Source organism: Prionailurus bengalensis, chromosome E4 (genome assembly GCF_016509475.1).
Source record: "Prionailurus bengalensis isolate Pbe53 chromosome E4, Fcat_Pben_1.1_paternal_pri, whole genome shotgun sequence".
Lineage (NCBI taxonomy): Eukaryota > Metazoa > Chordata > Mammalia > Carnivora > Felidae > Prionailurus > Prionailurus bengalensis.
Window position 1 is genome coordinate 1,072,350 of NC_057360.1, and position 27,255 is coordinate 1,099,604.

Consider the following 27,255-nt stretch of genomic DNA (forward strand, 5'->3'; position numbering starts at 1 on the left):
GCCTGCTCACAAGGGCATCCCCAGAGCCGAGCCCAGAGCGCAGGAATCAGTAAGTGATGAAATTTCTGGCATCCCTACCCCGTGTCAGTGGCCATTTCACCGTGTGTAGCGTTTACTACACATGAATTTTGTCTTCCCCGAGGGTACAACCACTCACCAACATGGCACGGATAGACCTAAGAAGGAGGCGTCATGCTGTTATATCCTTGGCAAAAGGCGTGGAAAAGACCCTTGGTTATTTCATAATAAGCTCTTCTCCGGTGAAAAGTGGTCTTTCCGTGTACATCCAGGGACCCACAGGTGCAAGGAGAGCGGCACAGAAGCGTCTACATATTCTTCCCGTCGTGACGACCGTGTGGAGATCTCAGCCCGCTTCCATCAAAGGGGTGGCCTCGTTAGAACCACGGGGGTTCAAGGACTTCTCCTTCCCCGTTCTGTTTGGGAGCAGCCCTGAAGGTCAGCCACGTGCGGAATCGGCAATAGATGCCGGGGCGATAGATCCGAAGCACAAATCTGAGTCCTACACCTTCTAGGCCAGGGGCGCAAACGTGTCACTTAGCTAGTGAATGAGCCCAGCCAGTGACCGGCACTGTCACAGCGCTGTATCACAGCTTTGCTCTTCTCCGTTCGGTATCCAACAGCCGGGAATTTCAGAAGTGCATGCAGGAGGCACTTAGCACTCGCCGTGAAACCTCGCTGCCCGTGTTGTGCAAAATCGTGTGCGAGTGCCGTACGGGGAAGCGATAACTGGTAGAGTCCACTGCTTTGTTGTGTTTGTCATTAGTGGAGCTGGTGGGTCCTGACCATTTTGCGGATCAGAATCCCCCCTGGAGACCTAACGTGCATCTTGGGAGGGGCCGGCTTTTGTTGTTGTTGCTTTTCCTGCTGCAAAAAGCTTTCCTGTTTCCATTTGGTCCGTGGCGTGGGAGCAGGCTCCAGGGTGTTGCAAAGCTGCCTGGTGGCCACAGAGAGAGGCTCGGGCACCAGCCCTGGCATCCGGGGGCTGCCGGAGGGGCCCCTCACGGGCTGCTGGGCTCCAGAGACCCCGAGTCATGCTGGGGGGTGAGCCTTTCCGAGAGACGCCGGCCTCGCCCAGCCTGGGGAGGGGGGGCAGCCGGCCTGCGGAGGTGAGTCGGGGGGTCGCCCATCTTCCTGAAGAGTTTCACCTCCGTCTAGGAAGTGCTTCTCCTGGAAGTCGCGGCGCTGGGGGTCTGCGCGGGCCAGACCCAGGGCGTGTAGGTCCAAACGGGCCTGGTCCAGACCAGGGCGGCTTCCATGGCATGCAGGCTCTCACCCCCTCATCCCGGCACCTCTTCTGCACGTCTGGGAAGAGGGCGCGGCTGCTGTGCTGGGTTTGCACCTTTGAGAGACGCTCAGCGCCCTCCCGCTTCTCCTTAGCCAACTCTCGGGAGAAGTGGTCCACACCCTCCAGAGCCACATCCTCCCGGTGGAAACAGGAGCCCAGAGAGAGGGAGGGGTAGGCGGCCCGCGGGTGCGCGCGGACCAGGACGTTGACGGCGGCCTCCACCTCGGTGGGATAATTCTGACGAACCTGGGAGCTCATGGTTGACTGGTAACGAGGAGCTGAGTTCAGAATAGGGTGTTGTCCGGTCCCGGAGGCAGAGGGTGGCCGAGAAGATGGCTCCAAAGGTCACGGCTGGAAAAGAGGTCGGAGGCTGGTGGAAGGGTGTCCCTGGGTCCGTTCTGTCCCAACACTGTGGAAGCAGGAGACAGGTCTGCGGGGCCGCCGGGCGCACTGCTCGGGAAGGTCCGGTTACATGTATTTGAAGACGCCCTGTGTGCATCTCACGGGCGGCCACGACGGAGGAACCCAGTGAGAGCTATTCGGTGATTTGGCGGGTGTCCTGGTGATTCGCGGGCAGCTTCCCGGTGGCTGCCCGGGGTCTGGAGAGTTGTCTCGGCTGCGGGAGGGGGGGGAGGGGCAGGAGGCGGGCAGCACAGGCTTGAGGAGCGTCCGTCGTCTGCTGTGTCCCTGCTGCGTGCCGAGGGAACGCCTTCCCTCTCCATATCATGAGGAAGACCGGTTCCCCCTCACAAAGGAAGTCCAGGAACCCTCGTGGAGATGAAGGGAGAAACCCTGGAGCCACCAGTGACCTTGGGGTGGGTCCCCGAGAGTGGTCCCCAAAGCTGGCTGTGCCTCACATCACACTTGGAGAGGTTATTGAAGATACGGATTCCTGAATGGCCACCCACTGTGGTGGTTATTTTTATAGGTCAACATGGCTGGCCACGGTGCCGAGACATGTGGTCAGACATTACTCTCGATGTCTCTGGGAGGGTATTTTGGGGTGAGATTAATATTGAGATTGGTGGACTTTGAATAAGGCAGATTGCTCTCCCTAATGTAGGTGGGCCTCATCCAATCAGTTGAAGGTCTCAGAGAACGAACACTGACCTCCCCAAGTAAGAGGCGATTCTGCAGCAGACGCCTTCAGACTTCAGCTGCAGCATCGGGCCTTCCCAGATCTCCAGTCTGGCGGCCCACGCTGCAGAATTGGGACTTCCCAAACCACTGCAAGTACATGAGCCAGCCCCTCAAAATCTTTCTCTCTCTCTCTGTATGTACCATATACGTGCATGGGACCAAGCCATGTTGCGATGAGGGAGTGGGCAGCTGATTAGGCTCACACACATGCTCGCACACCATGCACACTCACACGTGCACACATGTGCTCTTACATACACATGTGTGCACATACACCACCCCTCACACACACCACGCACACTCACGTACATGCACACGCCCTGTCGGCTCTGCTTCTCTGGAGAACTCTCACCGACACCCCCGTCCTGGGGAATTCAGGCTCCGGGGGGGGGGTTTGTGGAGGGGCCCTGGGGCGGGGGTGTGGCTGAGCATCCCGTGAGGTGGCGAAGCGATGGCCTCCGGCAGACAGTAGGCCCCTTGCTCCAGGTCACCTGCTCCCGGGTCTGTGGCCCCGGAGCCCACGCTCACTCTCTTTCTTACTGTTGCCATGTGCTTCCGTCCGTGCGAGATGCTGACTTTCCATGCCGTTCACCAGGGGCCTGTGTCTGGAGGCCACCAATCGAGAGTGACGACACTTGGTTTCCCCTGTGGTCTCCACAGAGCGCGTGGACCAGAAAAGGAGGCCAGTTGACTCACTGCGTTCGTCAGCAAAGCGCGTTCTCACAGCTGACCTTCTAGGTGGGTTTGTGGACTCGGTGGGAAGTCCCCAGACCACTGGCCATTGTCATAGAAATGATCTTTTCTGTAACCCTTTCTTCTCTCGTGAGTGTGAAAAGAGACTCCGGGTGCTGCGGGTTTCGGAGGCGGGAAGGGGTGATGAGCGTGGGTTCCGCTGCCGGGGACGGACGCAGGGAGTCCATCCGGAAGGGGTGTGGTCAGGAGGACGGTGCCCCCAGGGGCTACCTGGGGACCCACACACACTCCTGCCCGGGCCACAGTCTACAGGTGTCATACCACGATGTCCCTTCAAGCCCAGGGGGGAGGGGGAAGAGGGAGAGAGTGGTTTCTGTGGGGACGTGTCCCCGAAGGTGCACAGACCTCTTCCCCTTAACTCATTGGCCGGATCTTAGGCAGATGGGCACAGCTGGTGTTATTTTGGGGGCTGTATGCTCAGCCAAAGATGAGGGATTTTATTCCGGAGAGAAGGGGGCAGTGAACACTGGGGGATGGGGCAGGTCGCAGCCTCAGGGAGGAATCGGTCTGCAGAGCCGCCCCACGGGGCACATGGCCACGGCTGTGCACCTGGGACTCCACGGGCTGCGTGGTGGGGGGCAGACCAGGCGTCAGAGGTCGCGGTGGGGCTTGGCGGTACCTGGAGAAACCTGGGCATCGTGGGGCTGGGCAGGGGAGCCAGGACATCCTGGACACTGGCCTCGGTGGGTTCGGGTGGGCACCGGCCTGACTTGATTCGGTCATTTGAGTGGAATTCATTTCGCTGTGCACATGGTGCTGTATCGGGTGCTGACGGGGATGTTTTTTGTGTGTGTGTGTGTGTGTGTGTGTGTGTGTGCGCGCGCGCGCGCGCGCGCTGTGAAGACAGGTCCAGCTAAAAGGGATCTCGTGCTTTTTCCCCCTGAATTCCTGCCTCACAGTCTCTCAGAGCCCCCGCTACGCGACACCTTATGTTATAGTCGCTCGTACACATACCTCGCACGTTGGTATTTTTGAAGGGATCTTGCCCTCCTGATTTTTGTACCCACCGCACTGCCTGACGAGGTGTCGGCTTCGCGTTGATTAGCTAAATGGACTAGGGAACCTGAGCCTGGCAGCCACCGTTATTTCCATGCTGTGCGTGGCAGAGTTCTCCAGCCGAGTGATTATGGCAAGGGAGGTGACCAAGGAGAGGCCAGTGGCAGGTGCGACGTGCTGTGTCTCATCAGAGCATCCCTCCCTGCCCGGCGGGTGAGCGAGGTCACGGACGGGCTCAGAGCGCGGGTTCTCAACCTCACGGCACGCTGGCGTTGCCTGGGGGGCCTAAAGCATGCTGCTCCGGGGGTCCCACCCCAGAGTCCCTGCGGGACGTGGCCTGGACGTCAGGGTTTGGGGAGCGCCTCTCCCCCCGGGTGGGGTGCAGATCCCAGAGCTGCAGGACGAGCCAGCCTTTGGCAGAGCAGGTGGGAGGTGGCTCAGTCTCAGCCCCGGGGGATGATTTAGAGAGCCGTCATTTCCTAAATGGCACCAGGGTAAAAGCAGTAATTTGCCAGTGGGCGCCCAAGCGGACCGAAGGAGTGAGTGCCCGACTTCCCATTTCTGAGGACAGGGTGGACCCGGGGGGAGGACTCTGCCCGTAATCTGCAGAAACCTTGTTTTCCCTGGTCCAGCTTTGCTTCCAGAAGCTCCCTTTTCCACAACGTGATGAAGAGTAAAGACTTGTGTTTTTCAATCCCCCCCCCCACTTCCAGGCCCCCCCCTTCCAGATATCCATTCCTGCCCTTTTCCTCATTGCTCGAAAAGCAAGAAACATTTCTGGGTCGTGTTTCTAGGCCACAAGATGTGCCAATTCCTAATGGCCTCTCGTTAGGGCTGTAGGGCTCCCTAGTCTCTGCCTCCTTGAAGTTCACCTCCGGCACCGGCCTGTACTGACCCCCGTGGCTGGGCTGGGCCTCCCCGGGGTTCCCTGCTGGACCCGCGCACGCGCTCCGGATGCATCTTCTCCCCACGGTTAGCTGCCACGTTGTCATGCCGGATCCATTTGCTGCTTATGTGGGATTTGTTACTCTTGAGGCGGTTTGGGGCGCCGGTCCTCGTCCAGCACCGTCTCACTGGCTCTGATTCCTGAGCGGTCTCTATGGCACAGTTGGAAACACATGGAGTTTTGTTTCATCGGGATAAGAGGAGGCAGTCAAGGAAACGCAGCGAACGTGTCAAGTGCCCTATACAAATGCAAAGTGCCTTTGTTGTAAAGGGACAGAGAGACGTCCTGTTCCCTTTTTGTATCTGCCAAAGGGTCGCGGCTATGATGAAATCCTTACAGCCCAGGAGGTGGGCAGGGACTCACGGTGGAAACGGCTCTGGCACCGTGGCCTTTGAGCGCTGACATCACCGCGCCTCGCGGCTCAAGGCGCCGGACCCGGGTGTCCTGGTAGGAAGCAGATAAAGGAGCCGCTTAGCAAGGTTCCTGCCCTCGGGGGATGTGCTCAGATTACCTCGGTGGGACCCACGATGACAGAGGGGCCGTGTCACCCTCCCTGGGTGAGCTAGACTGTCACACACGCCACACCGTGCCATCATGCTTTGCGATAGTGGTGATGCCCACTGCCACGTGGACGTTGGTTTGTTTGACGTTATCGATCAAGTATTTCAAGCGCGGACAGTCGGGACTTTAAGAGGAAGGCTGCGTGGGGGGGACAGGGACAGTCAGAGGTGAGGTGCTTCCCGAAGTGTGGGCTTTTAAGAGGAAGGCTGCTGGGGGGGTGTGGGCGGGTCGGGGTGCCCAGTTCTCCCTGGAGTGGTGCGCAGCCCGGAGTGCTTTGCTGGCGGCCTCGGGGCCCCTCCTCTGTCCCTGTCCCTGGGGCGGCCGGTGTGGGGTCACACCCATCTCTGACTCCCAGCCTCCTGCCCTCCAGAAGTCCTCGTGTTTCCGCATCCACGTTTCCCAGGACAGCCCCGTGCCTTTGTGGTTAGCGGAGATGCCCGGAGGCCAGCCGTGACATTCACCCCTGCTCTCGGGGGCCCTTTGCGTGACATTCACCCCTGCGCTCGGGGTGGGGGGGCAGCCATGACATCCACCCCCGCGCTCGGGGCTCCTCTGGTCTGATGGCCCCTCTCAGCTCGTTCTCGGCCTCCACGTCAAGTGCAGTCTGGGCGCTTTGGACCAAGGGCATCTTCTCAGCGTCAAGACGCTGTTGGGGACGGCTTGGCCTGCAGGAGAGCCGCTCCTGGGCGGGCAGCGGGGACTGTGCTGGCAGCTCCAGGTGTTTTCCCTCAGCCGGCAGCCTCAGCTCCCTGGCCAGGTTCTGCAGAAGCACTTGGCTGGTCAGACCCCACGCCAGCCTTTGCACAAGGCCCCTGGCTGGCTTTCAGAGCCTTGAGGACCCTGCAGGACCCCGCTGCCCTTGAGAGAACCTTCTCTCCCAGCCCGTGGGCAGCACGCTTTCCAGGGGAGAAGAGGGTGTGCACGCAGGTCCTATTTCACGACCAGGAACGCGTGGAAGTTCCAGCGGGTTCCTGCTGCTGCACGGGCGATGCCGCTTAGATCTTCCGGTTGGTGTCCCCCAGCCCCATCCCTCCCTGTCCCTGCAGCGTGCGCTCGTGTGATGCACACAGCTCCCTCGAATGGCAGCCCTCTCAACTGTACGGGGAGTCCAGGGCGCCAGAGGGTCAAGTCCTGGTCTCCTTCGTGACACCGTGGGTGCCCTGTGGTTCATTGCCATCCAGCCGCACCCGTCAGAGCGGCAGGAAGCCTACGGACCAGCAGCAATGCAGGTGTTGTTCTTTGCAGCGGGTGTGTGTGAGTGTGTGCGCCTGTGTGAGTGTGCCTGCGCATGCACGTGTGCGTGTGTGTGTGCGTGTGTTGGGGTGGAGGAGGTATGCAGGTGCTCCCTCATTCCGCCTGGATACTGCCGTGTGCCGCGCTGCCCCAGCCGGTGGCTGGGGGGAGACCTCGCAGAGTCCTGCAGAATCAGGAGGTGTTGCAGGTGCAGAGAAATACAGGAACGGTTATGCTTCGTGGGAGTAGATGAGCTCCTTTCAAGAAACAAATTGCATCAGAACCTCTATTCTCGGGCCGCCTCGGGGACTCAGTCGGTTAAGCGTCCGACTTCCGCTCAGGTCATGATCTCATGGTTTGTGGGTTCGAGCCCCGGGTCGGGCTCTGAGCTGACAGCTCAGAGCCTGGAGCCTGCTTCCGATTCCGTGTCTCCCTCTCTCTCAGCCCCCTGCCCCCCTACTCGTGCTCTGTCTCTGTTTCTCAAAAATAAACATGAAAAAAAAAAGAACCTTTATTTTTAGCTCAAGAACTGGCTTAGGGATACTTGAAAGAGGTATCTGGGCAGGTGAAGACCCCAACGACAGCAGGAATCAGTAGCTGGCCACGGTCCTCGCCCGGCCCACATAGTTACTGACTGTGATAACTAACGTGTGCAGAGTGCTCCTCGGGGCACTGTTTTTCACACTGAGCTGCACATCGGAATCCCTTGGGAGGTTTTAGGAACTATCATTCGATCCCCAGAGATTCTGACTTAATTGGTTTGGAATAAATCCTGGGCATCAGGACTTTCAAAACTTCCCCGGGGTAATTCTGACGTGCAGCCTGGTTGGAGACCCTTTGCTAAGCAGGCTCCGTCATTCAGGTTCTCGGACGCATTTCGGCCGCCTTGGTGGCCCGGCTGCCGGGGCTCAGCTGGTCTGGTGGCCGGTCCACCATGGCCCTGCCCTTCCTGCCCAGGGCAGGACTGCGTGGGATGCGAGGGACCCCATCGTTAGCTCTCTGAATCTCCTGGTACCTCCAGCAGGCAGAAGAAGCTTTTGCCGGCCCCCCAGGACAGGTAGCGTTTCAGAGCCAGAGGTCGAGGAACAGGAGGGGTCTTCTCTCCTACCTGCATGGTGGGGCCCCGGCGGCGGGTTCCTGAAACGCTGCGGCTCTGGCCCCACCCTCTGAGTTTCTTGACAGGGAAGGACGTCAGAGGTCAGCGTGCTGAATGACTCCTCGTGGCCTCGTCTGCCCCTCCCTCCCCGGCGCCGGGAGCACACGCTTGTTTTGTGGGACCGTTTGGTCGCACACGTTACGGTTCTTCACCCCAAACGCATTCGCCAGCATGACCGCAACGCGCGGCCGCACCAAGGACGCTGTCATGACAACGACATCTTCACGGTCATCTCCCTTCTCCCTGTTAAAGTGCTTTATGGGTTGGTTTTGTTTTGTTCTTTGGGAAAAGAATTCGGGATCCAGCCAAGTTTGACACGTTCTATTCAGTTGTCATGTTTCGCACAATCTCTTTCAGTCTAGCACAGTCTTCGTTAGCGCTTTGCTCAGGACACTGGCCTTTCTGCGGAATCCCTGATTTGGGTGGTTTTTCAGTGTCCCCACGCGTGTGCACGTCCTGTTTCCCGTGTGAATGTTTCTGTGCCGACGGGAAGAGGGCTGGGCTGCCCCGTCCTGCGTGCGTCTAGCACTGGCCTCTGACGGCCCTGCAGCCCCCGCGGCCCCATCGCTCGCCCCCCCCCCCCCACTTCCTGCGCAGTTTGCCAGCAGTGACCCCGTGTGCTCGTGAGTAAATGGGGCGCTGGGCTCCCTGTCTTTGTCCTGCTCTGCTCGGCGCCCTCCTGTCTCTGTCCTGAGACAGCCCGAGACCTCCTCTCGCCCCGCGCGGCTCACCTCCCCTAGTACAGGGGCTGCTGTCTTCACTGCCCTCACAGCGGCCCCCGAACCGTCCCTGGTCTCCTGCTCGCTCTCTCGAATTCCAGGCAAGCGGTTGTACCTTTATCTGTTCTTGTTGTACCTCAAGCTCAGCATTGGGGTCAGACGTGCCGAACACCCGCACTCGGCCACTTCTCTGGGTCTCAGCCCGTTGAGAACAGACGCAAGAGTCTAGATGAGGATTAAAATGCAGTGTCTGGTCCGGCCAGCTGCGTGGACAGTCATGGTGGGACTCTGGTACCTCCAAGTCTGAGAGAGAGAGACAGACACAGACACACAGAGACAGAGAGGGACAGAGACAGAGAATTGGAGACAGAGACATATAGACGCACACAGAGACAGACACACACGCAGAGATAGAGACAGACACACAGTCAGTGAGACAGACACAGAGATAGATACACACAGAGACAGAGAGAGACAGACACAAGACAGAGACCCTCAGAGAGACACAGAAATGGAGAGGCAGACACACACACACACAGATGGACAGACACAGGCACAAAGAGAGAGAGAGAGACAGAGACATACAGAGACAGAGACACAGGGACAGACAGACACACAGCAGGTGCCAGAGAGGGGAGGGCTGCGGGCTTGTGCTGCCACGGAGGCAGGCTTTAGACCCTGACCTGGGCACCTGCCGCGAGCTTGCAGGAGTGGGGAGAGACTGCATGCAGTTCAGGGACAGGCAGGTCCCAGAGCACGAGAAGCCAGGCCACAGGCCTCCTCCCTAACGCTTCCCCACGGTGTGGAAGTGGCTGGTGGGGATTCCCGTTTTATCGGTTGAAGCAGGAACACAGAGCGTGACCTTGTGGGGCTCACACCTACTCACACCTACTGTTTCAGGTGACCCGTCTCGGTTACTTGGGTCACCGTCTTCCGCGTCACTCAGGTTTTATTTAATTTTTTTTTTTAATTTTTTTTTTTAACGTTTATTTATTTTTGAGACAGAGACAGAGCATGAACGGGGGAGGGTCAGAGAGAGAGGGAGACACAGAATCTGAAACAGGCTCCAGGCTCTGAGCAGTCAGCACAGGGCCTGACACGGGGCTTGAACTCACGGACCGCGAGATCGTGACCTGAGCCGAAGTCGGACGCTTAACCGACTGAGCCACCCAGGCGCCCCTTATTTAATTTTTTTTAATGTTTATTTATTTTTGAGAGAGAAACAGCACGAGCAGGGGAGGGGCAGAGAGAGAGGGAGACATAGAATCTGAAGCAGGCTCCGGGCTCCGAGCTGTCAGCACAGAGCCCGAGGCGGGGCTCCAACTCAGGAACAGTGAGATCGCAACCTGAGTTGAAGTCGGACGCCCAACCGACTGAGCCACCCAGGCACCCCCCACCTCACTCAGGTTTAACACCATGTTTGTCCTTGGTCTGTGGGTTCTGTTTCCCACGTGCCTCGTGAATTGCAGCCCTCCTCCCCCAAGTCACTTCTGTCAGAGCTCAGGCTCTCTTCTTTTGCCTGGACTATTGCAGTAGCTTACTACCCGGGCTCCTCCTGGCCTTTGGTCTGTTTTCCAGTCCTCCCGGGTTCACCCTGCGTGACACTGTTGGAGTGACTGAAGCAGACCTTGATCTTATAAAACTGCCTTACCCCAGAGCAAATCTGGATCCCAGAGTTGCAGCACAAATGACTAAATATTCCATGCTGCTTCTAAGGCTCTCTCTGATTTCTCACCACCCTATTAGAATCTGCTTCCTTCCAAACACTTATTTGCTCTCCCAGCACTTATTGAGTGCCTACTGGGTGCCAGGACTGTGCCAAATACTGTTAACAGAGGTGTGTGAGGCTGCTCTGTGATTTCCTTTCTTTGTGCCTTTTCGTACGCTATTTTATTTGCCTGGAATGTTCTCTTTCGGCTAAACTATTATCCTGTAGTCCCAGTTCAGGTGTTGTGCCTTCCGCGAAGATTTCTCTCTCTCTCGTCCACAAGACGAGAAATACTCTGTGCCTTCCCTGTCCTGCTGGGTTCTCAGGTGGCCCGATGGTGAAGCCTGCTGCATGCACTTGACTTCCGGACCCGGCTCGTCTTGGGACCCGCGGGTCCCGCTGTGCCGTCCTCACACACGGGACACTCTGCTGATGAGTGGTTAGAAAATGGCTTTTTCTCCAAAGTAGGAAATGGAACAAAGCCAGAGGAAAGTGTTTAAAACCACGAATAAGTTACACATGATCCTAGGTATTGCTAAATATAGCCGTGCAGAAACAAACATGTCACGATTAATTAACACATTTGTGAGCCGCCCACAATCCATTCTGAAATAAAGCCGCGTATAAAAATGTTAAATAGCGTCTCTTCATCTCTTGCTTTTCCTTCCCGCTGTGACTTAGGGTTTTATGTCTTTCCTCTTGAGGACCAGAGGCGTGCTTAGCGATCGCTCTGAAACCGGATGCCGACAGGTGCTGACCCAGCATCGTGACCCCGCTGAGCCATTTCTGCCGACGCCGCTGTGCATCCCGGGACCCGTGTCCTGTCGCCTGGGGCGCCAGGTCTCACGTCCTCTGCCCGCCTTCCTGGCCCCCCCCCCCCCCCCCCCCCCCCCCCCCCCCCCCCCCCCCCCCGCCGCAGGGGTCTGTCCAAGGTGTGTGAGTCCTGCTTCTCCCAGGACAGCCAGGTAGCGCTCCCACATTTTGGAGCCACGATTTCCCCAGACTCCACGGGCTCCACGCAGCCGCCTCTGACACTTGTACCTGTCCCATCACCCGGGCCAGCTCTTCCTCCTTCACCCGGTTCGTCATCAGAATCATGAGCACAGCATTTGAACTAGAGATCATGGGCCCCCGCCCTCTGGAAATTCTGACGTGGTGCTTGGAAATTTACGTTTTATTTATTTACTTATTTTAAAGTTTATTTTGAGAGTGATGGGGGGAGCAGAGAGAGAAGGAGAGAGAGAGAATCCCAAGCAGGCTCTGTACTGTCAGCACAGAGTCCGGCATCGGGCTCGATCTCATGAACCATGAGATCATGACCTGAGCCAAAACCAAGAGTCGGAGGCTAACCCACTGAGCCACCCAGGCGCCCCCAGATCTGCATGTTACTGAAGATCTACTGAAGGATTCTGATGCACAGCAGTTTTGGGAACAAGCGACTTTTGGGACCCTCGGGTCAGGATGGGATCTCCCACTGCCTTGGGTTGCGAGTGTGTATCTGTCTTGCTTCTGGATCATTCTCCTCCCGAAGGCAGAACAGCGTCCTCAAGTCGTCCAGCCTTCGGAGCACCGGGCAGGACACAGCTCACGTTTATGTGACGGTCACTGCACAAGAGCGTGTTGCATGCACGCGGGTGGTGGTGGGGGGGTTCTTCAAGGAGGTGAGGGGTGGGGGGAACGTGTGACGTGCCCAGGACTTGAGAGAAGACCCGGGTGAGAGAGATACCACTATTCTGTGCAAAACGCAGGTGGTAATCAGGCCTCTGGGGAGTCACTTTGAAATCTGTTTTCTTCCAGGGTCAAAATATTCCTCCTAGAGTGAATTATTTCCAGGCGCAAGAAAAGCTCCCCTTTATCAGGCTTTCCGACGTGTACCTTATTATTTGGTTGTTTCCCTTCTGGCGTTCTGATGATCAACTGGGTATTTTTAAAATAGAACGTTTCAGCTCTTTCAGAATGTGGTTGCTCTGGCAACAACCTTGAAAACTCCGGAAAACTTCGTCCCGTCTCCAGACTCCTTGCGATTTCCGGCTGCCGCCCCGCTTCGTGGCCGGACCTTGGCGGAGAGGCGACCGCCGACGGGTCCTCAGTGAGCGCCGAGCTCTCCTGCTTGCCTGCAGGGCGCTGCCTTCCAGCCCCATCCGCGGCGCCGCGCTCCAGCCCGAGCTGCGTCTCCAGCAGCCTGTGGGCCAGCGAGACACACGCCTTCCTCTGCAGCCGGGAGCTTACGAGGAACCTAATCACTGCGCGGTGGCTTCCAGAACGTGTCTCTGCTTTTACCGAAAAGCCAAACACGGGACGGACCGCGTCGCTGCGGGAGGCACGTGTGCTGCTGCTGATCACAGGCCAGTCTTGGGCCGGGTCCGCGGTGCCACTGAGGTCCTGGCTCCCGCCTCGTCCTGCTGGCGCCGGGCGCAGTTCTGGGCGTGGTGGGGGGAGGGTCGCAGCTGCTGGGGTCAGAGGGCAGGGCTGCAGCCCCCTGACTCTCCGAGGGGCTGTTTGGAGCCGGGGGCCGGTCACTGGTGCCTCTCTGACCTTCACCTCCTCCTCGGCAGAAATTCCCGTCATCCCACGTGGACGTGTGCGGCCGGGCCTTCCGGAAGGAAGGGGTGAAGTTTGCTCCCACGATGAAATCTGCTGTGTGGGGTCTGACCCGAGCTTGCACCTCCCCTTCCGGCGCGACTTTTAGTTGGTCTGCAGCACACAGCGTTCACGTCGTGAACAGCAGCGTCTGCGAGGCTGGGCTCCTCGAAGTCACGGCCGTGTCCGGAAACCAGCTTGGGGGGGCAGGCGGGACGGCGCCGGGAGCCTTGCCGTTCTGTCGAGCTCTTCCGGGACGTTCCATCACAAGCGCTCCACGAGAGCGTGTACCTCTGACCCCCACTTCCGAGTCGCCTTGTGTGGCAGACTCCCATGGGCCCCCGGGGATAACAGGAAGGTTCTGGGGCAGGAGGCGTGTGCTGCTGGCGTCCCGTTCTCCAAGCACCCTCGCCTCGCGGGAGGGTGACGGTGGCGTGATGGAGCGAGGGGGCCGCACCCCCGGGCTACTTGGGCCCCCACAGTCCCGGGGGAGTAGCCGCACTGTGCTACTGGGGGAGGGCCGCGAACCGTGTCCCCTGGACATGTGGATAGAGAGGGACGCTGGCCGTGGGGAGGTGATGACCCGACCTCAGGACATCTCGCCCACACTGGGGGGACTAGTTACCATCCGTGCCGACTCAGGGTCACCGGACACACTGCCCCCCGAGAGCACGGGTCGTCTGCATTCTGAAGATCCAGCCGGAAGGCCACGGCTGGCGCCCACTGTCCCGCCAGTCCAGAGTCACATCACCTGGTGTGGGGGGTGGCAGGGTCACCGTGGCTGCAGAACCAGTCTGTCACCGCGTCGGCCTGCGCCTCACAAAACCCGGAGAAGAGCCCCTTGTCCCTGCGCCTTCCAAGGTCTGCCCATCACAGACACACCGTCTCAGCAGCCAGGGACGTGGCGGGACGTGGTGGGACGTGGCAGGGATGTCAGTGCCCCAGGCCAGCGGCGGTTCCTCCCCACGACGTCGCCTCCCTCCTCTGCGTGCCGCTGCCATCTCTCCCGTCTTTAACGTGCCGTCCCGACACCAGCCTCCGCCGCCTCCTGCCTCACGTGCCCTTTCTCAGCGTCCTGGGCCCTTCCTTCTCGCCTCGTCCCGGCGTGTTGGGGACCCGGGACCTGGTACTCGACTTTGTACATCTTGTCTGCTCGCACCCTCCCGCCAGGCGGTCTGTCTGAATTTCGTTCACCATTCGTGTTTCCTCGCCCCCCCCCCCCCCGCCCGTCCCTCTTGTGAGGACTGACCCTGCCCCCAGCCGTCCTACAGACACTGCCGTCTCCCCAGAAGGCCCCCTCTTCCAGCACTCTCCTCTCCCTGGGCCCTCGCCAGCCGTGCAGGTGCCGAGTGACCTTGGCAGCCGGGCAGAGAGGCCATTGTCCCGTGTCCTTCTGAGGGCACTCATCCCATCATGGGGCTCCAGCCTCGTGACCTGACCACCCAGGGGCCGCACCTCCAAACACCACCGGGCTGGCGACCTCGCTTCAGTGTGTGGCTCTGGGGGACACAGACGTCCCGTCCATAGCACCGCACGTGTTAGCGAGGGGCAGTGATGGCTGAGCGGCCTCCTTCCTCCTTCCTGCCCGCTGGGCTCGCACTCCTGTTCTCCCCGTGTGGGATTAATGGTCCCCAGTGTGCCCCGCTCACCTCTCCAGGTCTCTCGCTGTGCCTCCTTGCCGACCCGCTGCCCTGGACGCTCCGAGCTCAGGTCGTTGAGCCTCCTTTACTCAAGCCCTTGGGGAGCAGTGGCGGACGTCGTGAGGGACCCGGCCGGGGCTGGGGCTCCCATCCGTGGGTGGGGGGCCAGACCAGCGACCCCGGGCTCACCAGCTTATTGCTGAGTCCGCACCCTGCTTTAGCCCGCGACGGCCGTTTGCGTTTCTCATACCGAGGAATTCGCTCTGGGATGGTGATTGTGACATTTACGGGCACACACGACACAAGGTGGCACCGCGTTCCGGCCACTGTTCCGGGCCCCGCGGGTGCAGCTGTGAGCATTCATTGTGGGTGTGGGACACAGGCTATGAATGAGCAAACAGATGTGTGATGTTTTCAGGTCATGATGATAAGTGTCCACTTCGAGCAAATAGAATGGAACATGAGGGAGTCTGGGGAGGGGCTCCCTGGTCAGGGGTGACGGCACATGCCAAGGCCCCGAGGTGGCGACAGACAGGCTGGGGTTGAGGAACAGCAGTGGCTGAGTGGGAGCGACCTGGGGTGCAGGGTCGGGAGGGCCTGGAGGTCATTGTAAGGAGTCGGGTCTTGTTCTAGAAGCCACAGGGAGGCGGTGCAGGGTAGAGCAGAGACGTGGCATGTTCTCTGTGGCTGCTGGTGAAGGCAGGCCAGGAGCAGGGCTGGGGCGGGAGAGGGCCCGTGGTCAGGAGGCTGCCATCATTCCCGTGACGGGTGACGGAGGCCAGCGCCGGTCACGGTGTTTCCCGTGGCTGCCTGCTGGGGGGGGCGCGCCTGCCTCGGTTTCCCCACTGCCTGTTCAGCCAGGGTCCCTCCCGCCAGCCTGGGGGGCGGCAGCGGCACGGTGCCCACGGATCGGCACCTCCAGGGCCCGTCACGGCATCTGGCGCCTCACGGGAGGCTCTGCACGTGAATAAACGGCGGGTTCGCTCACACCTGTAGGCGCTGTATGGAGAGAGACCCACAAAGACACACGGACAAACGGACGGTGCAGACGCGTGCATGGCTCAGGAGGAACGTGGGAGCTCCCGCGGTTAGCGTTGACACAAAGTGCTCGGACACCCCAGAGCACATGGCATTTCTGGGGACGGAAGTGAAGGGTGGGAGGGGACTTTGAAAACTTGCAAGCGCTTAGAAACAGACTGGAGAAGGGAAAGGGAAGATGCATCAGTTTAACTCTCAAGAGAGCTCAAGTGCTGCTTTTCCACAGTACGTGAGCCGACAAGGGCAGGGACCATCGGAGCACGCGGCTCAGATGTCATCTGTGCGGTCTCACTATGCGCCAGACATGATTTTAAGAGCTTCTCACCGATTAACACTCATTACAGTCCCGTGAAGTGGATGTCCTTATTATCCCCATTTTAGAGATGAAGAAACTGAGCCCATGGGGATTACGCAGGGCATCTGGCGCTCGACAGGCAGGTCTGGAGCCCGGGTCTCTTGCTCCCTAATCTAAAACTGTTTTCACCGGGACACCGCCCCTCCAGCCCTTCCTGAAAGCAAAAGTTGCAATATTATATTGCTTTTCCCCCAGAATGTTAGCTTGTACAGTCAAATTCCTGGTAAAGCGTGGCACAGTCCCTCTAATAGCCGCCTTTGCCCGACTCTGGAAAGCACACTCGTGTGCATAGTCGACCCTTGAACAACGCAGGGGGTTGGGGCGCCAGCCCTCCCCGCAGTTGAAATCCGCCAGATTGTATCCTGTGTTCTTGCGGTAAAGTGAGTGGAGAAAACCTCCAGCCTGTGCCGTCGAATGTGCGCGTGTAAGGGTGCCTGTGCAGTTCCGCCCCCGGTTTGCAGGGGGTCCGCCGCTCTTGGCTTTGCTGTAGGCTCGGGGCCGGGGCGGTTAGCCCACCGTCCGCCCGCCGTCCGTCCGTCTGTCCGTGTACCTGCCCGTGGGCTCTGAACAAATGCCAACTGAAGGTGGTGCTGACGACTTGCTCTCCTCCCCCAGGTGCTGAGACTCCTGTCTCCTTCCATTCACCCTCTTAAGCTCGTTTGGAGCAAAACGTCTCCAACGAGCTGCAGGTAATGGGTAATTAACACCACTTAATGGCTGTGAAGTACGGTAATCCTGTTTTTAACCTGGGAAAGGCTCTCCTCCGAGCCTCGCTCTATTAACAAACTGCCTGTGGGGCTATGTGAGATGGTGTGTGTGCGTGCGTGGGGGGTCCCTGCTCCATAAAAGGTGTAGCAACAGAGCCTCGTGGAGGGGACAGGACCCCAGAAGGTGCGCCCTCGATGGTCCCAACGGGAGCTGGGCCTCCCAGCCTTCACACTGGACCTGGAGGGCGGCGGGGAGGACCGAGCGCAGAGGCCCCGAGACTCACCGTCCCCACCATGCGCACGGATTTCCGCCCCGGCCGTGGGCAGAGTGAAGGCGGAAGCTTCCTTGCTGTCCTGTGGCTTCTGTGGTCCGGAGAAATCTCCACGGATGCTCCCTGGAGTCTCGACGCTTTAAGAAGAAGCTGGCACCAAGGATTTGGGGGCTCCAGGTCACTTCTGTGGGAGATCTGTTAAGTCGTGTCATTCCAGGCCAGGGAGGAAAACGTGACTGTGTCAAACCACGCCCGATGCCCCTCGGGGACGCCCTGCGCCCGGACACTCCGTCCGCTGGACCTCAGCCGGGTTCCCTCTGAGGAACGTGCCTTCATTCCCTCATTCAGACGAGCGTTTCTGTCTTCGCTCTTCCCGCAGCGAGGGTCTTGCGCGCTGCCCTCCGTACTTCGGCGCCCGTTTCTTGGCGAGACGGACTCCACGCGTCGCGGGTACACTTGCACCGCGGCCTCCGCTCGCCAGACTGCTGGGCGCTCCCGGCACCCACCTGCCGAGTGTGAACGTGGGCTCTCCGGCCCCAGCAGGCAGGCTTGTGAAACCCGCACCCCTCTGCCCTTCTCCTTCTAGAACGTTCCCTCCTGTTCATGCCTCTCCCCCTAGACCGTCTGAGCAGTTGGCTAATCACTCCCTGCATCCTGACCGCGGTTCCTACCCCCAGCACCCCCACCTTAAAGGGAAGGAGGAAGAGAGTGGGTAGCTACAAGGGTAACTTAAGATCTCTCTGGGTTCCCGCGAGTCGTAAGGGAATTCTGTTCCTTTGAAAATATGGCATTATTGTCACCTCCTCCCCAACGGGCCCCCTAGGTTGTTGGTGATAGTGTGAGGAATTCAAGCTGCACGAGAACAGGGACAAAGGCAGGTTGGGAGGCGTGGGCCGGGCAGAGCCGGAACCCAAAAGTTTGGTCCTAAAAGGAACCGCCCACCGCCCAGATCTAGAAAGCTCCCTGGGGCAGGAGGAGGGAGCCGGTGAGGGGGGGAGAGTTAGCCTGCTGAGAGCAGTAAGAGTGGGTGGGACGGGAGGCTCGGAGGCTGGGGGCTCAGGGGGTGAAGGATGCTGGGGGACATGGCTCCGCCCAGAAGAGTTCATGGCCAAGCCTCTGGGTTCTTCTGCAGGGGTTCTCCCGCGTGGTGGTGGCTGGGGAGCAGGCCACGCTGCTCTTAACCCGTGGAGGCTACCTGCGCGCAGGACGGTCATAGCCCCGCTGGGCGTTGGGGTTGAGGACTGAGACCCAGGGTCTTCAGAAAGGAAGCCTCTGCTCTGTGTTCTCTTCAAGCCCTTGGCCTACGAATCTTAGCTAAGATGCTTCATAAAATCATTTGGGATGCTTCTGAAAGATACAGATTCCCAGCCCATGGAGTCTATCTTGGTAGACAGGTGTAGAACGCAGATATCTGCAAAAAAAATTTTTTTTATGTTTATTTTTGAGAGAGAGAGAGAGAGAGAGAGCGATCGCAGGGGAGAGGCAGAGAGGAAGACACAGAATCCGAAGCAGGCTCTAGGCTCTGAGCTGTCAGCGCAGAGCCCGACGGGGGGCTCGAACTCAAAGACCGTGAGATCGTGATCTGAGCCGAAGTCAGAAGCTCAACCACCTGAGCCCCCCGGCGCCTCCAGAAATCTGCACTTTAGTATACGTGCCCCAGGCGACCCTGTTGCAGCTGGCTGGTGGACCCTATTTTGGGAATCAGTGCTGAGCAGTTATTTTGCAGACTTGCTTGTAAGTCCCCCGGGGATCTTGTTAACCTGCAGGTTCTGACTCAGCAGGTCTGGAGTGGAGCCAAGGTTCCCATTTCTCTCAAGCTCCCAGGTGATGCTGGTGACGCGGGTCCCGGGACCACGGTTTGAGGAGTGCGGTTCTCGGTGGGTTCCTGGTAACTGGTTGGGAAAGGCCCACGCACACCTACACAGTCTGGGGGTGGGCCCCGGCCGTCTGTGTGTTAGCAGCACCCCCATTGGATTCGGGAGTGCCATGAGGCTCGAGACCCACCACTAGATTACCGCGAGGCTGAAGGAAGCCGGCTGGGGGAGGAGGCGGGTAGAGTGTCGGGGAAGTAGAGCTCACCGCAAAGCCCATTCTGTTCCCTCTGTCCCCAGTTTCCCCTCCCCCAGAGACAGAGCTGAGGCCCCTCGGACTTTGGATGGAAGAAACCTTCCTCCCCGTGGGTGTTGGGCATGAAGGCATTTCCTCCTGGATCAAGGCGGCACGGGGGGGGGGGGTGTCCCCAGTCGGCTGGTGTCCCCAGCACAAGGTGCAGCCAGTGGTGAGGGTCCCTGGGCAGTGGCGGTGGGGCCGGAGGGCGTCAGTGAGGCTGGGAGCTGGTCCCGAGGAGCGGTCAGGGCAGGGAGGAGCAGGCGGCTCTGGGGGCTCGGGGCAGGGCGTGGGGGAGCCAGAGTGCCAGTGTCCGGGGCACGTGTGACAGGTGGCACGGATTTGTCGGTGCACAGCCAGGTCCCGGCTGGGGCCTCTGGGCTGAGCTGCGACTGGGCCGTTCACATGCTGGGTGCCCAGGAGCAGAGGGTAGAGGGGTGTGGGTTCGCTCCCCACCTTCTCCCTGGGCCTCTGCTGCAGAGAAGTGAGTCCACACGGCTGGAAAGCAGCAGAAAGCCCCCAGGTTTGGATTAAATGTGCTCAGGGAGGGAGGGTGGAGAAAGGGTGGGTGGAAACCAGAGGGCCCCACGGGGCTGGGAAGTGGGGGCTGGAGACCACACTCCTCAGCTCCAGGCCCCACCTCTGTGCTCTGCCCCACCCCCCACGACCCCCCAGGTGTCCTGACGTGCTGCTGGGACCCAAGCAGGGAACTCCTCCTGCTGTCTCCCTCCAATGTGCCCCCCCCCCCCCCGGCTCCTCGTGTACGATGGGAACTGGCCCACAGGGAAAGCGATAGGGGACTGGCTTTTCTTGAGGCCTGGCCTGGTCCCTGGGATCAGCCGTGTGGGTCTGACCCTGACCCCGACCCAAGGTGGCCACACTTGGCCCAAGTGCCCAGCACAGCTGCTGGCCGCACAGGCTTCGGAGCCAGGCCCGCGGTTCCAGGGACACGAATCCACACACGTCAGACCGATTTGTGGTGGGTTTTCACGTTACGGTTCCACACCCAGTGGTTACGACCCAGAGTCTCCCGCTCACCCCTGGGAGTATCTGGCGAACATCCGTGCGAATTCCGCTAGGGCGGGACGTTAACTGGCCGGCACTCAGGTCAGCCTGGCCCCAAGCCTAGCTGTCGGGGTCTCCCTGCGAATCACGGCACCTGAGGCTGGGGCGCCCGTCTCCAGCACGAGGGGTGCCCCCGCCCCAGCTGCTGTGGGCTCCTGCCAGGCTGCCCTCCGGGATTGCTCTGTTCAGAGCGGCCCCAGAGAAAATGGCCTCTTCTGGGCAAAGGGACTCAGAAGGTTTCCTGCCCGCGCTGGGGTTTCCCCGCAGCCTTCCAGCCCAGCGGTCCCAGGTTCCCCGCCTCCGAACCTGCCTGCCTCCTTCCCGCTGCCCCTCCTGCACCTGTTCACCCAGAGACAGGCAGAGACGGTGGTACCTCCACTCTGGATGCTTCTGAGAAAATTGCCTCCACCCCGCCCAGCCCACAAGGGCCCCTGTTTTAGGACCTGTTTGGCTCCGGCTGGGGGATCGGATGCAAGGACATCCTTTCCTTTTCTTTCACTCCCAGGGGCCCGCGGGCATATAGACGAGGGGGGCTGGGTGTCCGTCTGCTCCAAGAACAGTCAAGGCCTGGGTTTTCACGGTTGGAGAGGCAGGCTTGTCTCACGCCCTTGTCTTACATCCTTGGGTTTCTCTCCCCGCTTGGGGGAGCTGGGGGCTCGGTGTAGACAGGGCCGGTGCAGGTCAGAGGAGACTCAGGAAACCCCAGTTGGCTCTGGGCCATTTGGCAGAGGTTCTGGGCAAGAGTGACGAGCTCCCTGCTTGGGGACTGGCTGGTACGCGACTGTTAGCGATAATGATAGGGACAGCGCCTCTTCCTTTACGATGCTCCTTCACCCGAGAGCGGCCTCATCCGCGGGACAGGCTGTGTCCTCACCGCGGCCCCTTCGGTAGGTCGTAAATGCTGGCGTTTACAGGTGAGGGAAATAGACACTGCCTGGTTAGCCACGTTCTCGGTGCCACACGGGATCATTATGTAAGCGTCGGGACTTACGTAACACTTTGAGGCAGCGGGCTAATATTTTTAGCCCGATGCGGTCACGGCTGAAAACACGATGTGAGTCCACGGAGACTGGGTCTCACCACGCGCCCTGCAAGCTGCACCCGGCCCTGGGACCTTCCTGGTGGCGTGGTGTGGCTCTCAGTATGTTCGGTCCCGGGACGTGTGGTGGGAGGCGGGGCGGGGCTGCAGGTGGGGGCGCCTTCTCGCCACCTCCCCCTCCCCCAGTCCCAGGGGATCCCATCCTTCTGCTCCTTCACCCCCCCCCCCGTGGGGGCTGGGAGAGCGTCCGCGCCCTGCAGCCCCCCCCATCCCTCAGCGGTGACCTAGGTGCCGCCTCACTACCCGCTCCTGTAACGAGTCAGGTTACCAGTCGGCAGACCGCGGGTGGGCTACGGCCGGGGGTGCGTGGATACACCAAGGAGAGGGGCGGTGCAGAAATGCAGTCAAACCACCCTAGTGGCGGGGGGGCGGGGGGCGGCACGTGTGGAAGGAAGGAAAGTTCTTGCCTGGTCTGGGGGCAGGTGCGGGGGCCGGACCGGTAGAGGCAGGAGAAAGAAGGGAAGGGTGGCCACAAGCGGCCGTGGAGGAGAAATGGCAGGATTTGGAAGCTGGCTGAGCCTGAGCGGGCGAGGGCCCTGGGGGGGAGGGGGGGCGGGGGGTGGGGTGAGGGGTCCGGGCGGTGAGGGGCCCGGGGTGGGGACGGTGAGGGACCCGGGCAGGTGAGGTTCACCCACCGAGTCGCCTACTCTGGAAAGTGGCTCCTTGAGCTCGAATCCAGGGCTCCCGGGTGTGGGCCGGTGGACGCGTGAGTCAGGGACACGCCACGTGGGTACAAAGTGCGTTTCTTACACGCGTGCCTGGCACATGTCTCCTCTGCATTGTCACGTGGGGCGGTTAACACCGTGGCCCGAGGGGAGGGGCCCGCAGGCGAGTCCCGTACCCGGGTGGGGCGGCCGGAGGCGGTTTGTTTCCTGCCCAGAGGAAGCCTGGTGGGTGACCGTGGGCTGCGTCCCCAGCGCCAGGCGGCCGTGCTGCAGACACGTGTGCTTGTTCGGTCCCTACTGAGTCCCAATAGCACCTGCGAACAGATGAGCAAAGACAGCGCTGGTGGGGGGGCAGGTGCATGTGTGTTGGGGGCCGGAGAGGGGTGCCGACGCTGTGGGCCTGGGGCTGTAGGGTGGCGCGGGGTGAGGAGGGGTGGGCCGGGCGCGGCTTCTGTTAGGAAGCGGCATTCGTGGTGAGCCTTCCGGCCGGGGTGGTGGGAAGGAGTGTCCCGGGGCCCCGAGGCGCTCGTGCCCCACTGAGGCACCGAGGCACAGCACGCGCTCCTGCGTGACGGGGATGGAGACCCACTTTCTCCCGTGCCGTCTCTTTGGTTACCGTCCCAACTTTGACTTCCGCTAAGATGTACGCACGCTGGGGAGTTTATAGACCTTGTGGCATTTACACCCGCGTGGGCACGCTGGGGCCGGGCAGCTTGGCCTTCTGCTGGTCCCAGCATCTGACCCTTCTTGGTCCGGGCTGGCCTCCATCTTGCGGAGGCTGGCCTCCCTGCCTTCATCGTCACTACATGTTCTTTCTCTCGGGCTCCCCCTGGTCCAGCCGCCACCAGGAAAGATGCTGTTTCTCAGGGCTTTCCCAGCCCTCCCAGGTTGGACATAAATACGCCTCTTTACGCGGCGTACGGGTTCGCACGGGAGGGCGCACGGGGCTCGGAGAGCAGGAGCCGGGCGGTTGCAGATTCACTGGAACCTGTATCGGCGCGTCTCTTCCCGGGCCCTCCTCCCGCCTCCCGTGACCCCCGGCGCCAAGCGCTCTCGCCTGGTACGTCGGGCGCCGAGAGCCCGGGTCCACCGGGCTTGGGTGGGAAGCATGGCTCTGGGACCGCTCCGAGGAAAGCGTAGCAGGAACGGAGCGCGGTCTTGGGGCGGTGACTGGGTCATGAGCGCGCTGGCGGCCCGTCGGGCAACAGTGACTTCCCTCCGTCTAACGCGGGCCAATGCCTCTGCTCCCCCTTCAGCTGGTGCTGCCCGAATACTCCATCCACAGCCTCTTCTGTGTCATGTTCCTGTGTGCGCAGGAGTGGCTCACCCTGGGGCTGAACGTCCCTCTGCTTTTCTATCACTTCTGGAGGTAAGTCTGCCGGGGATGGGTGTGTGCTTCCTCTTCTCTGCCTGGACGGCCTGCCCTCCAGAGACCGTGGCCCCGGAGGCCCCAGCCACCTCGTGCCTTCCTCTCTTCCGTTTGGGGACCTGTGCTCCGCAGCCTTCTTGTGGAGCTCCTCCCGCACGGCAGCCTCGTAAGGGAAGGCCCGTCTGCTTCCCTGGTCGGCTCACCGCGGCCTCGAACCTCACCCATCCCCGTTACAAGCAGCTGTAGAAGTCGCAAAGTGGAGAGAACCGCTTTGCGTGGATTAACGGATACACAAGACTCGGCACGTCCTTGCGATGGCGTGTTACTTGGTGGTAAAAGGCGGTGATGCAGTGATACGCGCTGTAACGTGGCCGGACCTCGAAAATGCAGGTCAAAGAGGCGAGTCATTAAAGGCCATTTCTATGAAACGTCCAGAACGGGCAGCTCTGAAGAGAAGGGAGGAGGGTTGGGGGCTGGGACAGAGGGCGGGGGACCATCGATAGGTATAGGGCTTTCTCCTTCGGGCGTGAGAGTGTCCTGAAATTCGATCCTGGTGACAGCTGGGCCACTCGCTGAACATGCTAAACATCCCTGAACCGTATATTTTAAAAAGGTGAAGTTTTGGGTATGTGAATTATGTCTTTTTTTTTTTTTCAAATTTGTAAAAAATATTTATCCTCATTTTTGAGAGCAAGAGACAGAGCATTAGTAGGGCAGGGGCAGAGAGAGAGGGAGACACAGATACTGATGCAGGCTCCAGGCTCCGAGCTGTCAGCACAGAGCCGGACGCAGAGCTCGAACCCACGAGCCATGAGATCATGACCTGAGCCGAAGTTGGCCGCTTAACTCACAGACCCCCGGGCGCCCCTGTGAATCATGCTAATAAAAGACAAGCATCTGTCAGATGGGCTGGATTTTCTGGGACCCCGCCCAGAGTTGCCCAGGGCCTGTTCAGCCCCGCCTCTGTGCGGGTCACAGTCTATGTCCTTGTCACCTGTCCTGCTCCTTGTGAAGTCCCCTGCCTGTGAGAGGAATCACCCTGAGACCCTTGCAGTACTGAGGTGTCTCTCCAGGCGCCAAAGTCATTGTGGACTCACAAAGTCGTATCCTCAGGGCTACCGCTCCTCCCAAAGTGGGAGGCCGAGCCAGAGAAGGGGTCCTCGACGGCCCCCAGGCCCGGGGCCAGGACGTTCTCCTGAGCTCAGCCCCTCCTGTGCTCGCTCTCAGGGCGCTTTACCGAAAGCGGCCTCAGCACCTGCATCTGCCACCTGCTTGCAGGCTGTTATGTCGAGCGTCCCCCACGGTGGTCCCAGGAGCCCATGGAGTGGCCACTTTCACCCCCATTTTCCACACGACAAAGCTGAGGCTCAGAGAGGTCAGTGGTCGACTGGAGGAAGGTCGGTCTGGTGGCCTGTGAGCCCCAGAGCCTGGCTCTCCCCACTGAGCCGTCCTGCGTCCACTGGGTGAGGTCGCCTAGAACATTCTCCGCCAAGGTCCGTAGGTTTTGGATCTGCCCCCAGGGAGGCAAGGAGTGCAGCCTGCGGCGTCCTCCCGGCACACGGTGGTGACCGACACCGTCGCTGTCCTCTGACGGGGGTGAGGAGGGGCTGGAACCCCAGCCCCCACAGTGCTGGTTAGAAGGTGTTCTTCTGAGCCCCTCTCCCCGCCTGGAGACACAGCATCCGCCTGAGAGGCCAGAGGTCGGCCCCCCCGGTGGCCCCCACCCCCCACCCAGCCTCCCGCACCGGAGTCCCCACCTCCCGTGAACGAGGCCGGTGGTGTTTCCAGGTAGACAAAGTTAGCTTTAACACTCCCCCCCACCCCCGCCCCGTCTATTCCCTGTGCTTTCCCTTCCCTGGTTCCCGGCTCCCTCACTGCTCTCCCCCCACCATGGCCAGTGTTCTCTGGCTGCTCTGGGTCCTTCCAGCAAGAAGACAAGTGATGTGAACCATTCCCACTCCAGCGAGGACATGACGTCCCTCCTGTAGCGTTCAGGATTCTATTTTATTGTTTTCTTAAAGTTTTTATTTATTTATTTCGAGGGGGGGTGGAGGGCGAGAATCCCAGGCAGGCTCTGTGCTGTCAGCACAGGGCCCGACGCGGGGCTCGAACCCACGAACCGTGAGCTCGTGACCGGAGCCAGAGTCGGGTGCTTAACCGACGGGCCCACCCAGGCGCCCCCAGGATTCAGGATTTTGAAAGAGGGTCTGGGGGGAGGACGGTGTGAAAACAGCCAGTGGTAGTTAAGCGAGCGTGGTCGGTGGCATTGCGGCTCTCTCTGTGCGTAGCACCCCATACCTGTGTGGATGCCCATGTGGGTGTGCACTGCGGGGGACCGCCCCCCACGCACGTGTGCTGCGGACCCCCCACACCTGGAGGAAGGAGACTCTTCTCGCTGTCTCCAGGCGTGACGCGTCCTCCTCCTGTTGTGTAAGTGGGTGGAATCCCTGTGATGCGGGGGGACCTCGGCGTCCGGGAGCAGCCACGGGCCGGGCCGGGCGGTGACTCCCGACGGCGGAGGCAGACGCCCGCTCGGCGGAGACCCCCGGACGCAGTCCTGCGTCAGGGGGGCTTCCCCGGACGCCCTCACGTCCCCGCCCAGCCTCGGGGCCAAGGGTGCCGTGTCCTCTTCTCCGCAGGTACTTCCACTGTCCGGCAGACAGTTCCGAGCTGGCCTACGACCCGCCCGCGGTCATGAACGCAGACACCCTGAGTTACTGTCAGAAGGAGGCCTGGTGCAAGCTGGCGTTCTACCTGCTGTCCTTTTTCTATTACCTCTACTGGTGAGTTTCTGCCCCTCCTGACGCTTTCACTCCTGCAGCAAAGGAGGCAGGTTTTTTTGGGGGGGGGGGCGTGAGCGTGGGGGTCACAGCCTGGCGGGTGTGACGCCAGCCACCTCACTCTGGGTCGGGGGCGAGGGCTCGTGCCCGAAGGCAGAGGTCCTCGCCTGCGGGCGGGCGCGTCCTTGGGGCCACGCGGTGCGCCTCTGAGGAGGCGGTTGGGGACGTGCGGCCGCCACTCCTCCCCCACAGGGCTCCCTCCACAGCTCGGCCATTCGGGCCCAGCCTTGTGGCCCCTAGTCCACACGTAAGCATCCGGGGAACCAGAACGGGGACTCTGCGTGGCAGTCACGCTCCCGGAAGGGGCACGCTGGGTCATTACATGCGCGTGCTCACAATTCTCCTGACGGTCTGTAACCTCGTGCTAATCAGGTAAAGCTGACTTGGCGATTGTTCAGGAGCCTCCCCCCGCCTTGGGTAGAGTGTCCTACCCAACAGATGGCGTAAACAGGATGCCTTTGGTGGGGGGGGGGGGGGTGCCTTTTCTTAAAGCGTCCCTCTCTGGTTCCTCTTTGGGCTCATCTCTGGGGACCTCACCTGTCACCTTGCCACCTTGCGGGTACCTGCGGCCACGACACCGCCAGCATCCCGGTGCTGCCTCCAAACTGGTCTGTGGACGGTAGCCGGGTGAGGAAGAGGAGGGAGGGGGTGTTACCAAGGCCGCCTCAGGCTGGGGGCAGGCTGGGCCGGCCGCGGGGCGGCCACACTTATCCGCATTTACACACGAACCCTGCTTCGAGCCAAGAGCTTGGTATACATCGCTCAGTCTGAGGGCCACATGCCGTCACTGCCCACACGTTAGCAGTGAGACCACGTCCCCAGACGTCACATGTTTTCCCGTGGTCACAGCTGCAGGTGCATCTCAAGTCCGGTCCCAAACACGGAGCTCCCAACTGCTGGCTGTCGTAGGAAAGCTCTAGAAAAGTCTTTCTTTCGCATCAGAATCAGGGTGAGGAGGGTGAGTTTCTTAAAGATGCAGATTCCTGGGTTTGGATCTGCTG

General features: G+C 60.4%; 1 protein-coding gene across 4 annotated transcripts in view; it reads left to right on the plus strand.

Annotated features, from left to right (window-relative positions):
- CNIH3 (cornichon family AMPA receptor auxiliary protein 3) overlaps window positions 1-27,255 on the plus strand; it is an 85,368-nt gene that overhangs the window by 54,333 nt on the left and 3,780 nt on the right. For 2 of the 4 annotated variants that reach the window (XM_043569420.1, XM_043569421.1), the window contains 3 exons: window positions 23,302-23,414; window positions 26,054-26,197; window positions 26,447-27,181. In XM_043569420.1, coding sequence (XP_043425355.1) covers window positions 23,302-23,414; window positions 26,054-26,197; window positions 26,447-26,630 — 441 coding nt within the window. In that variant the 3' untranslated portion in view covers window positions 26,631-27,181. Of the gene's footprint in view, window positions 1-23,301; window positions 23,415-26,053; window positions 26,198-26,446; window positions 27,182-27,255 lie in introns of those variants that run through there. The other 2 variants (XM_043569422.1, XM_043569423.1) reach the window with 1 other exon arrangement.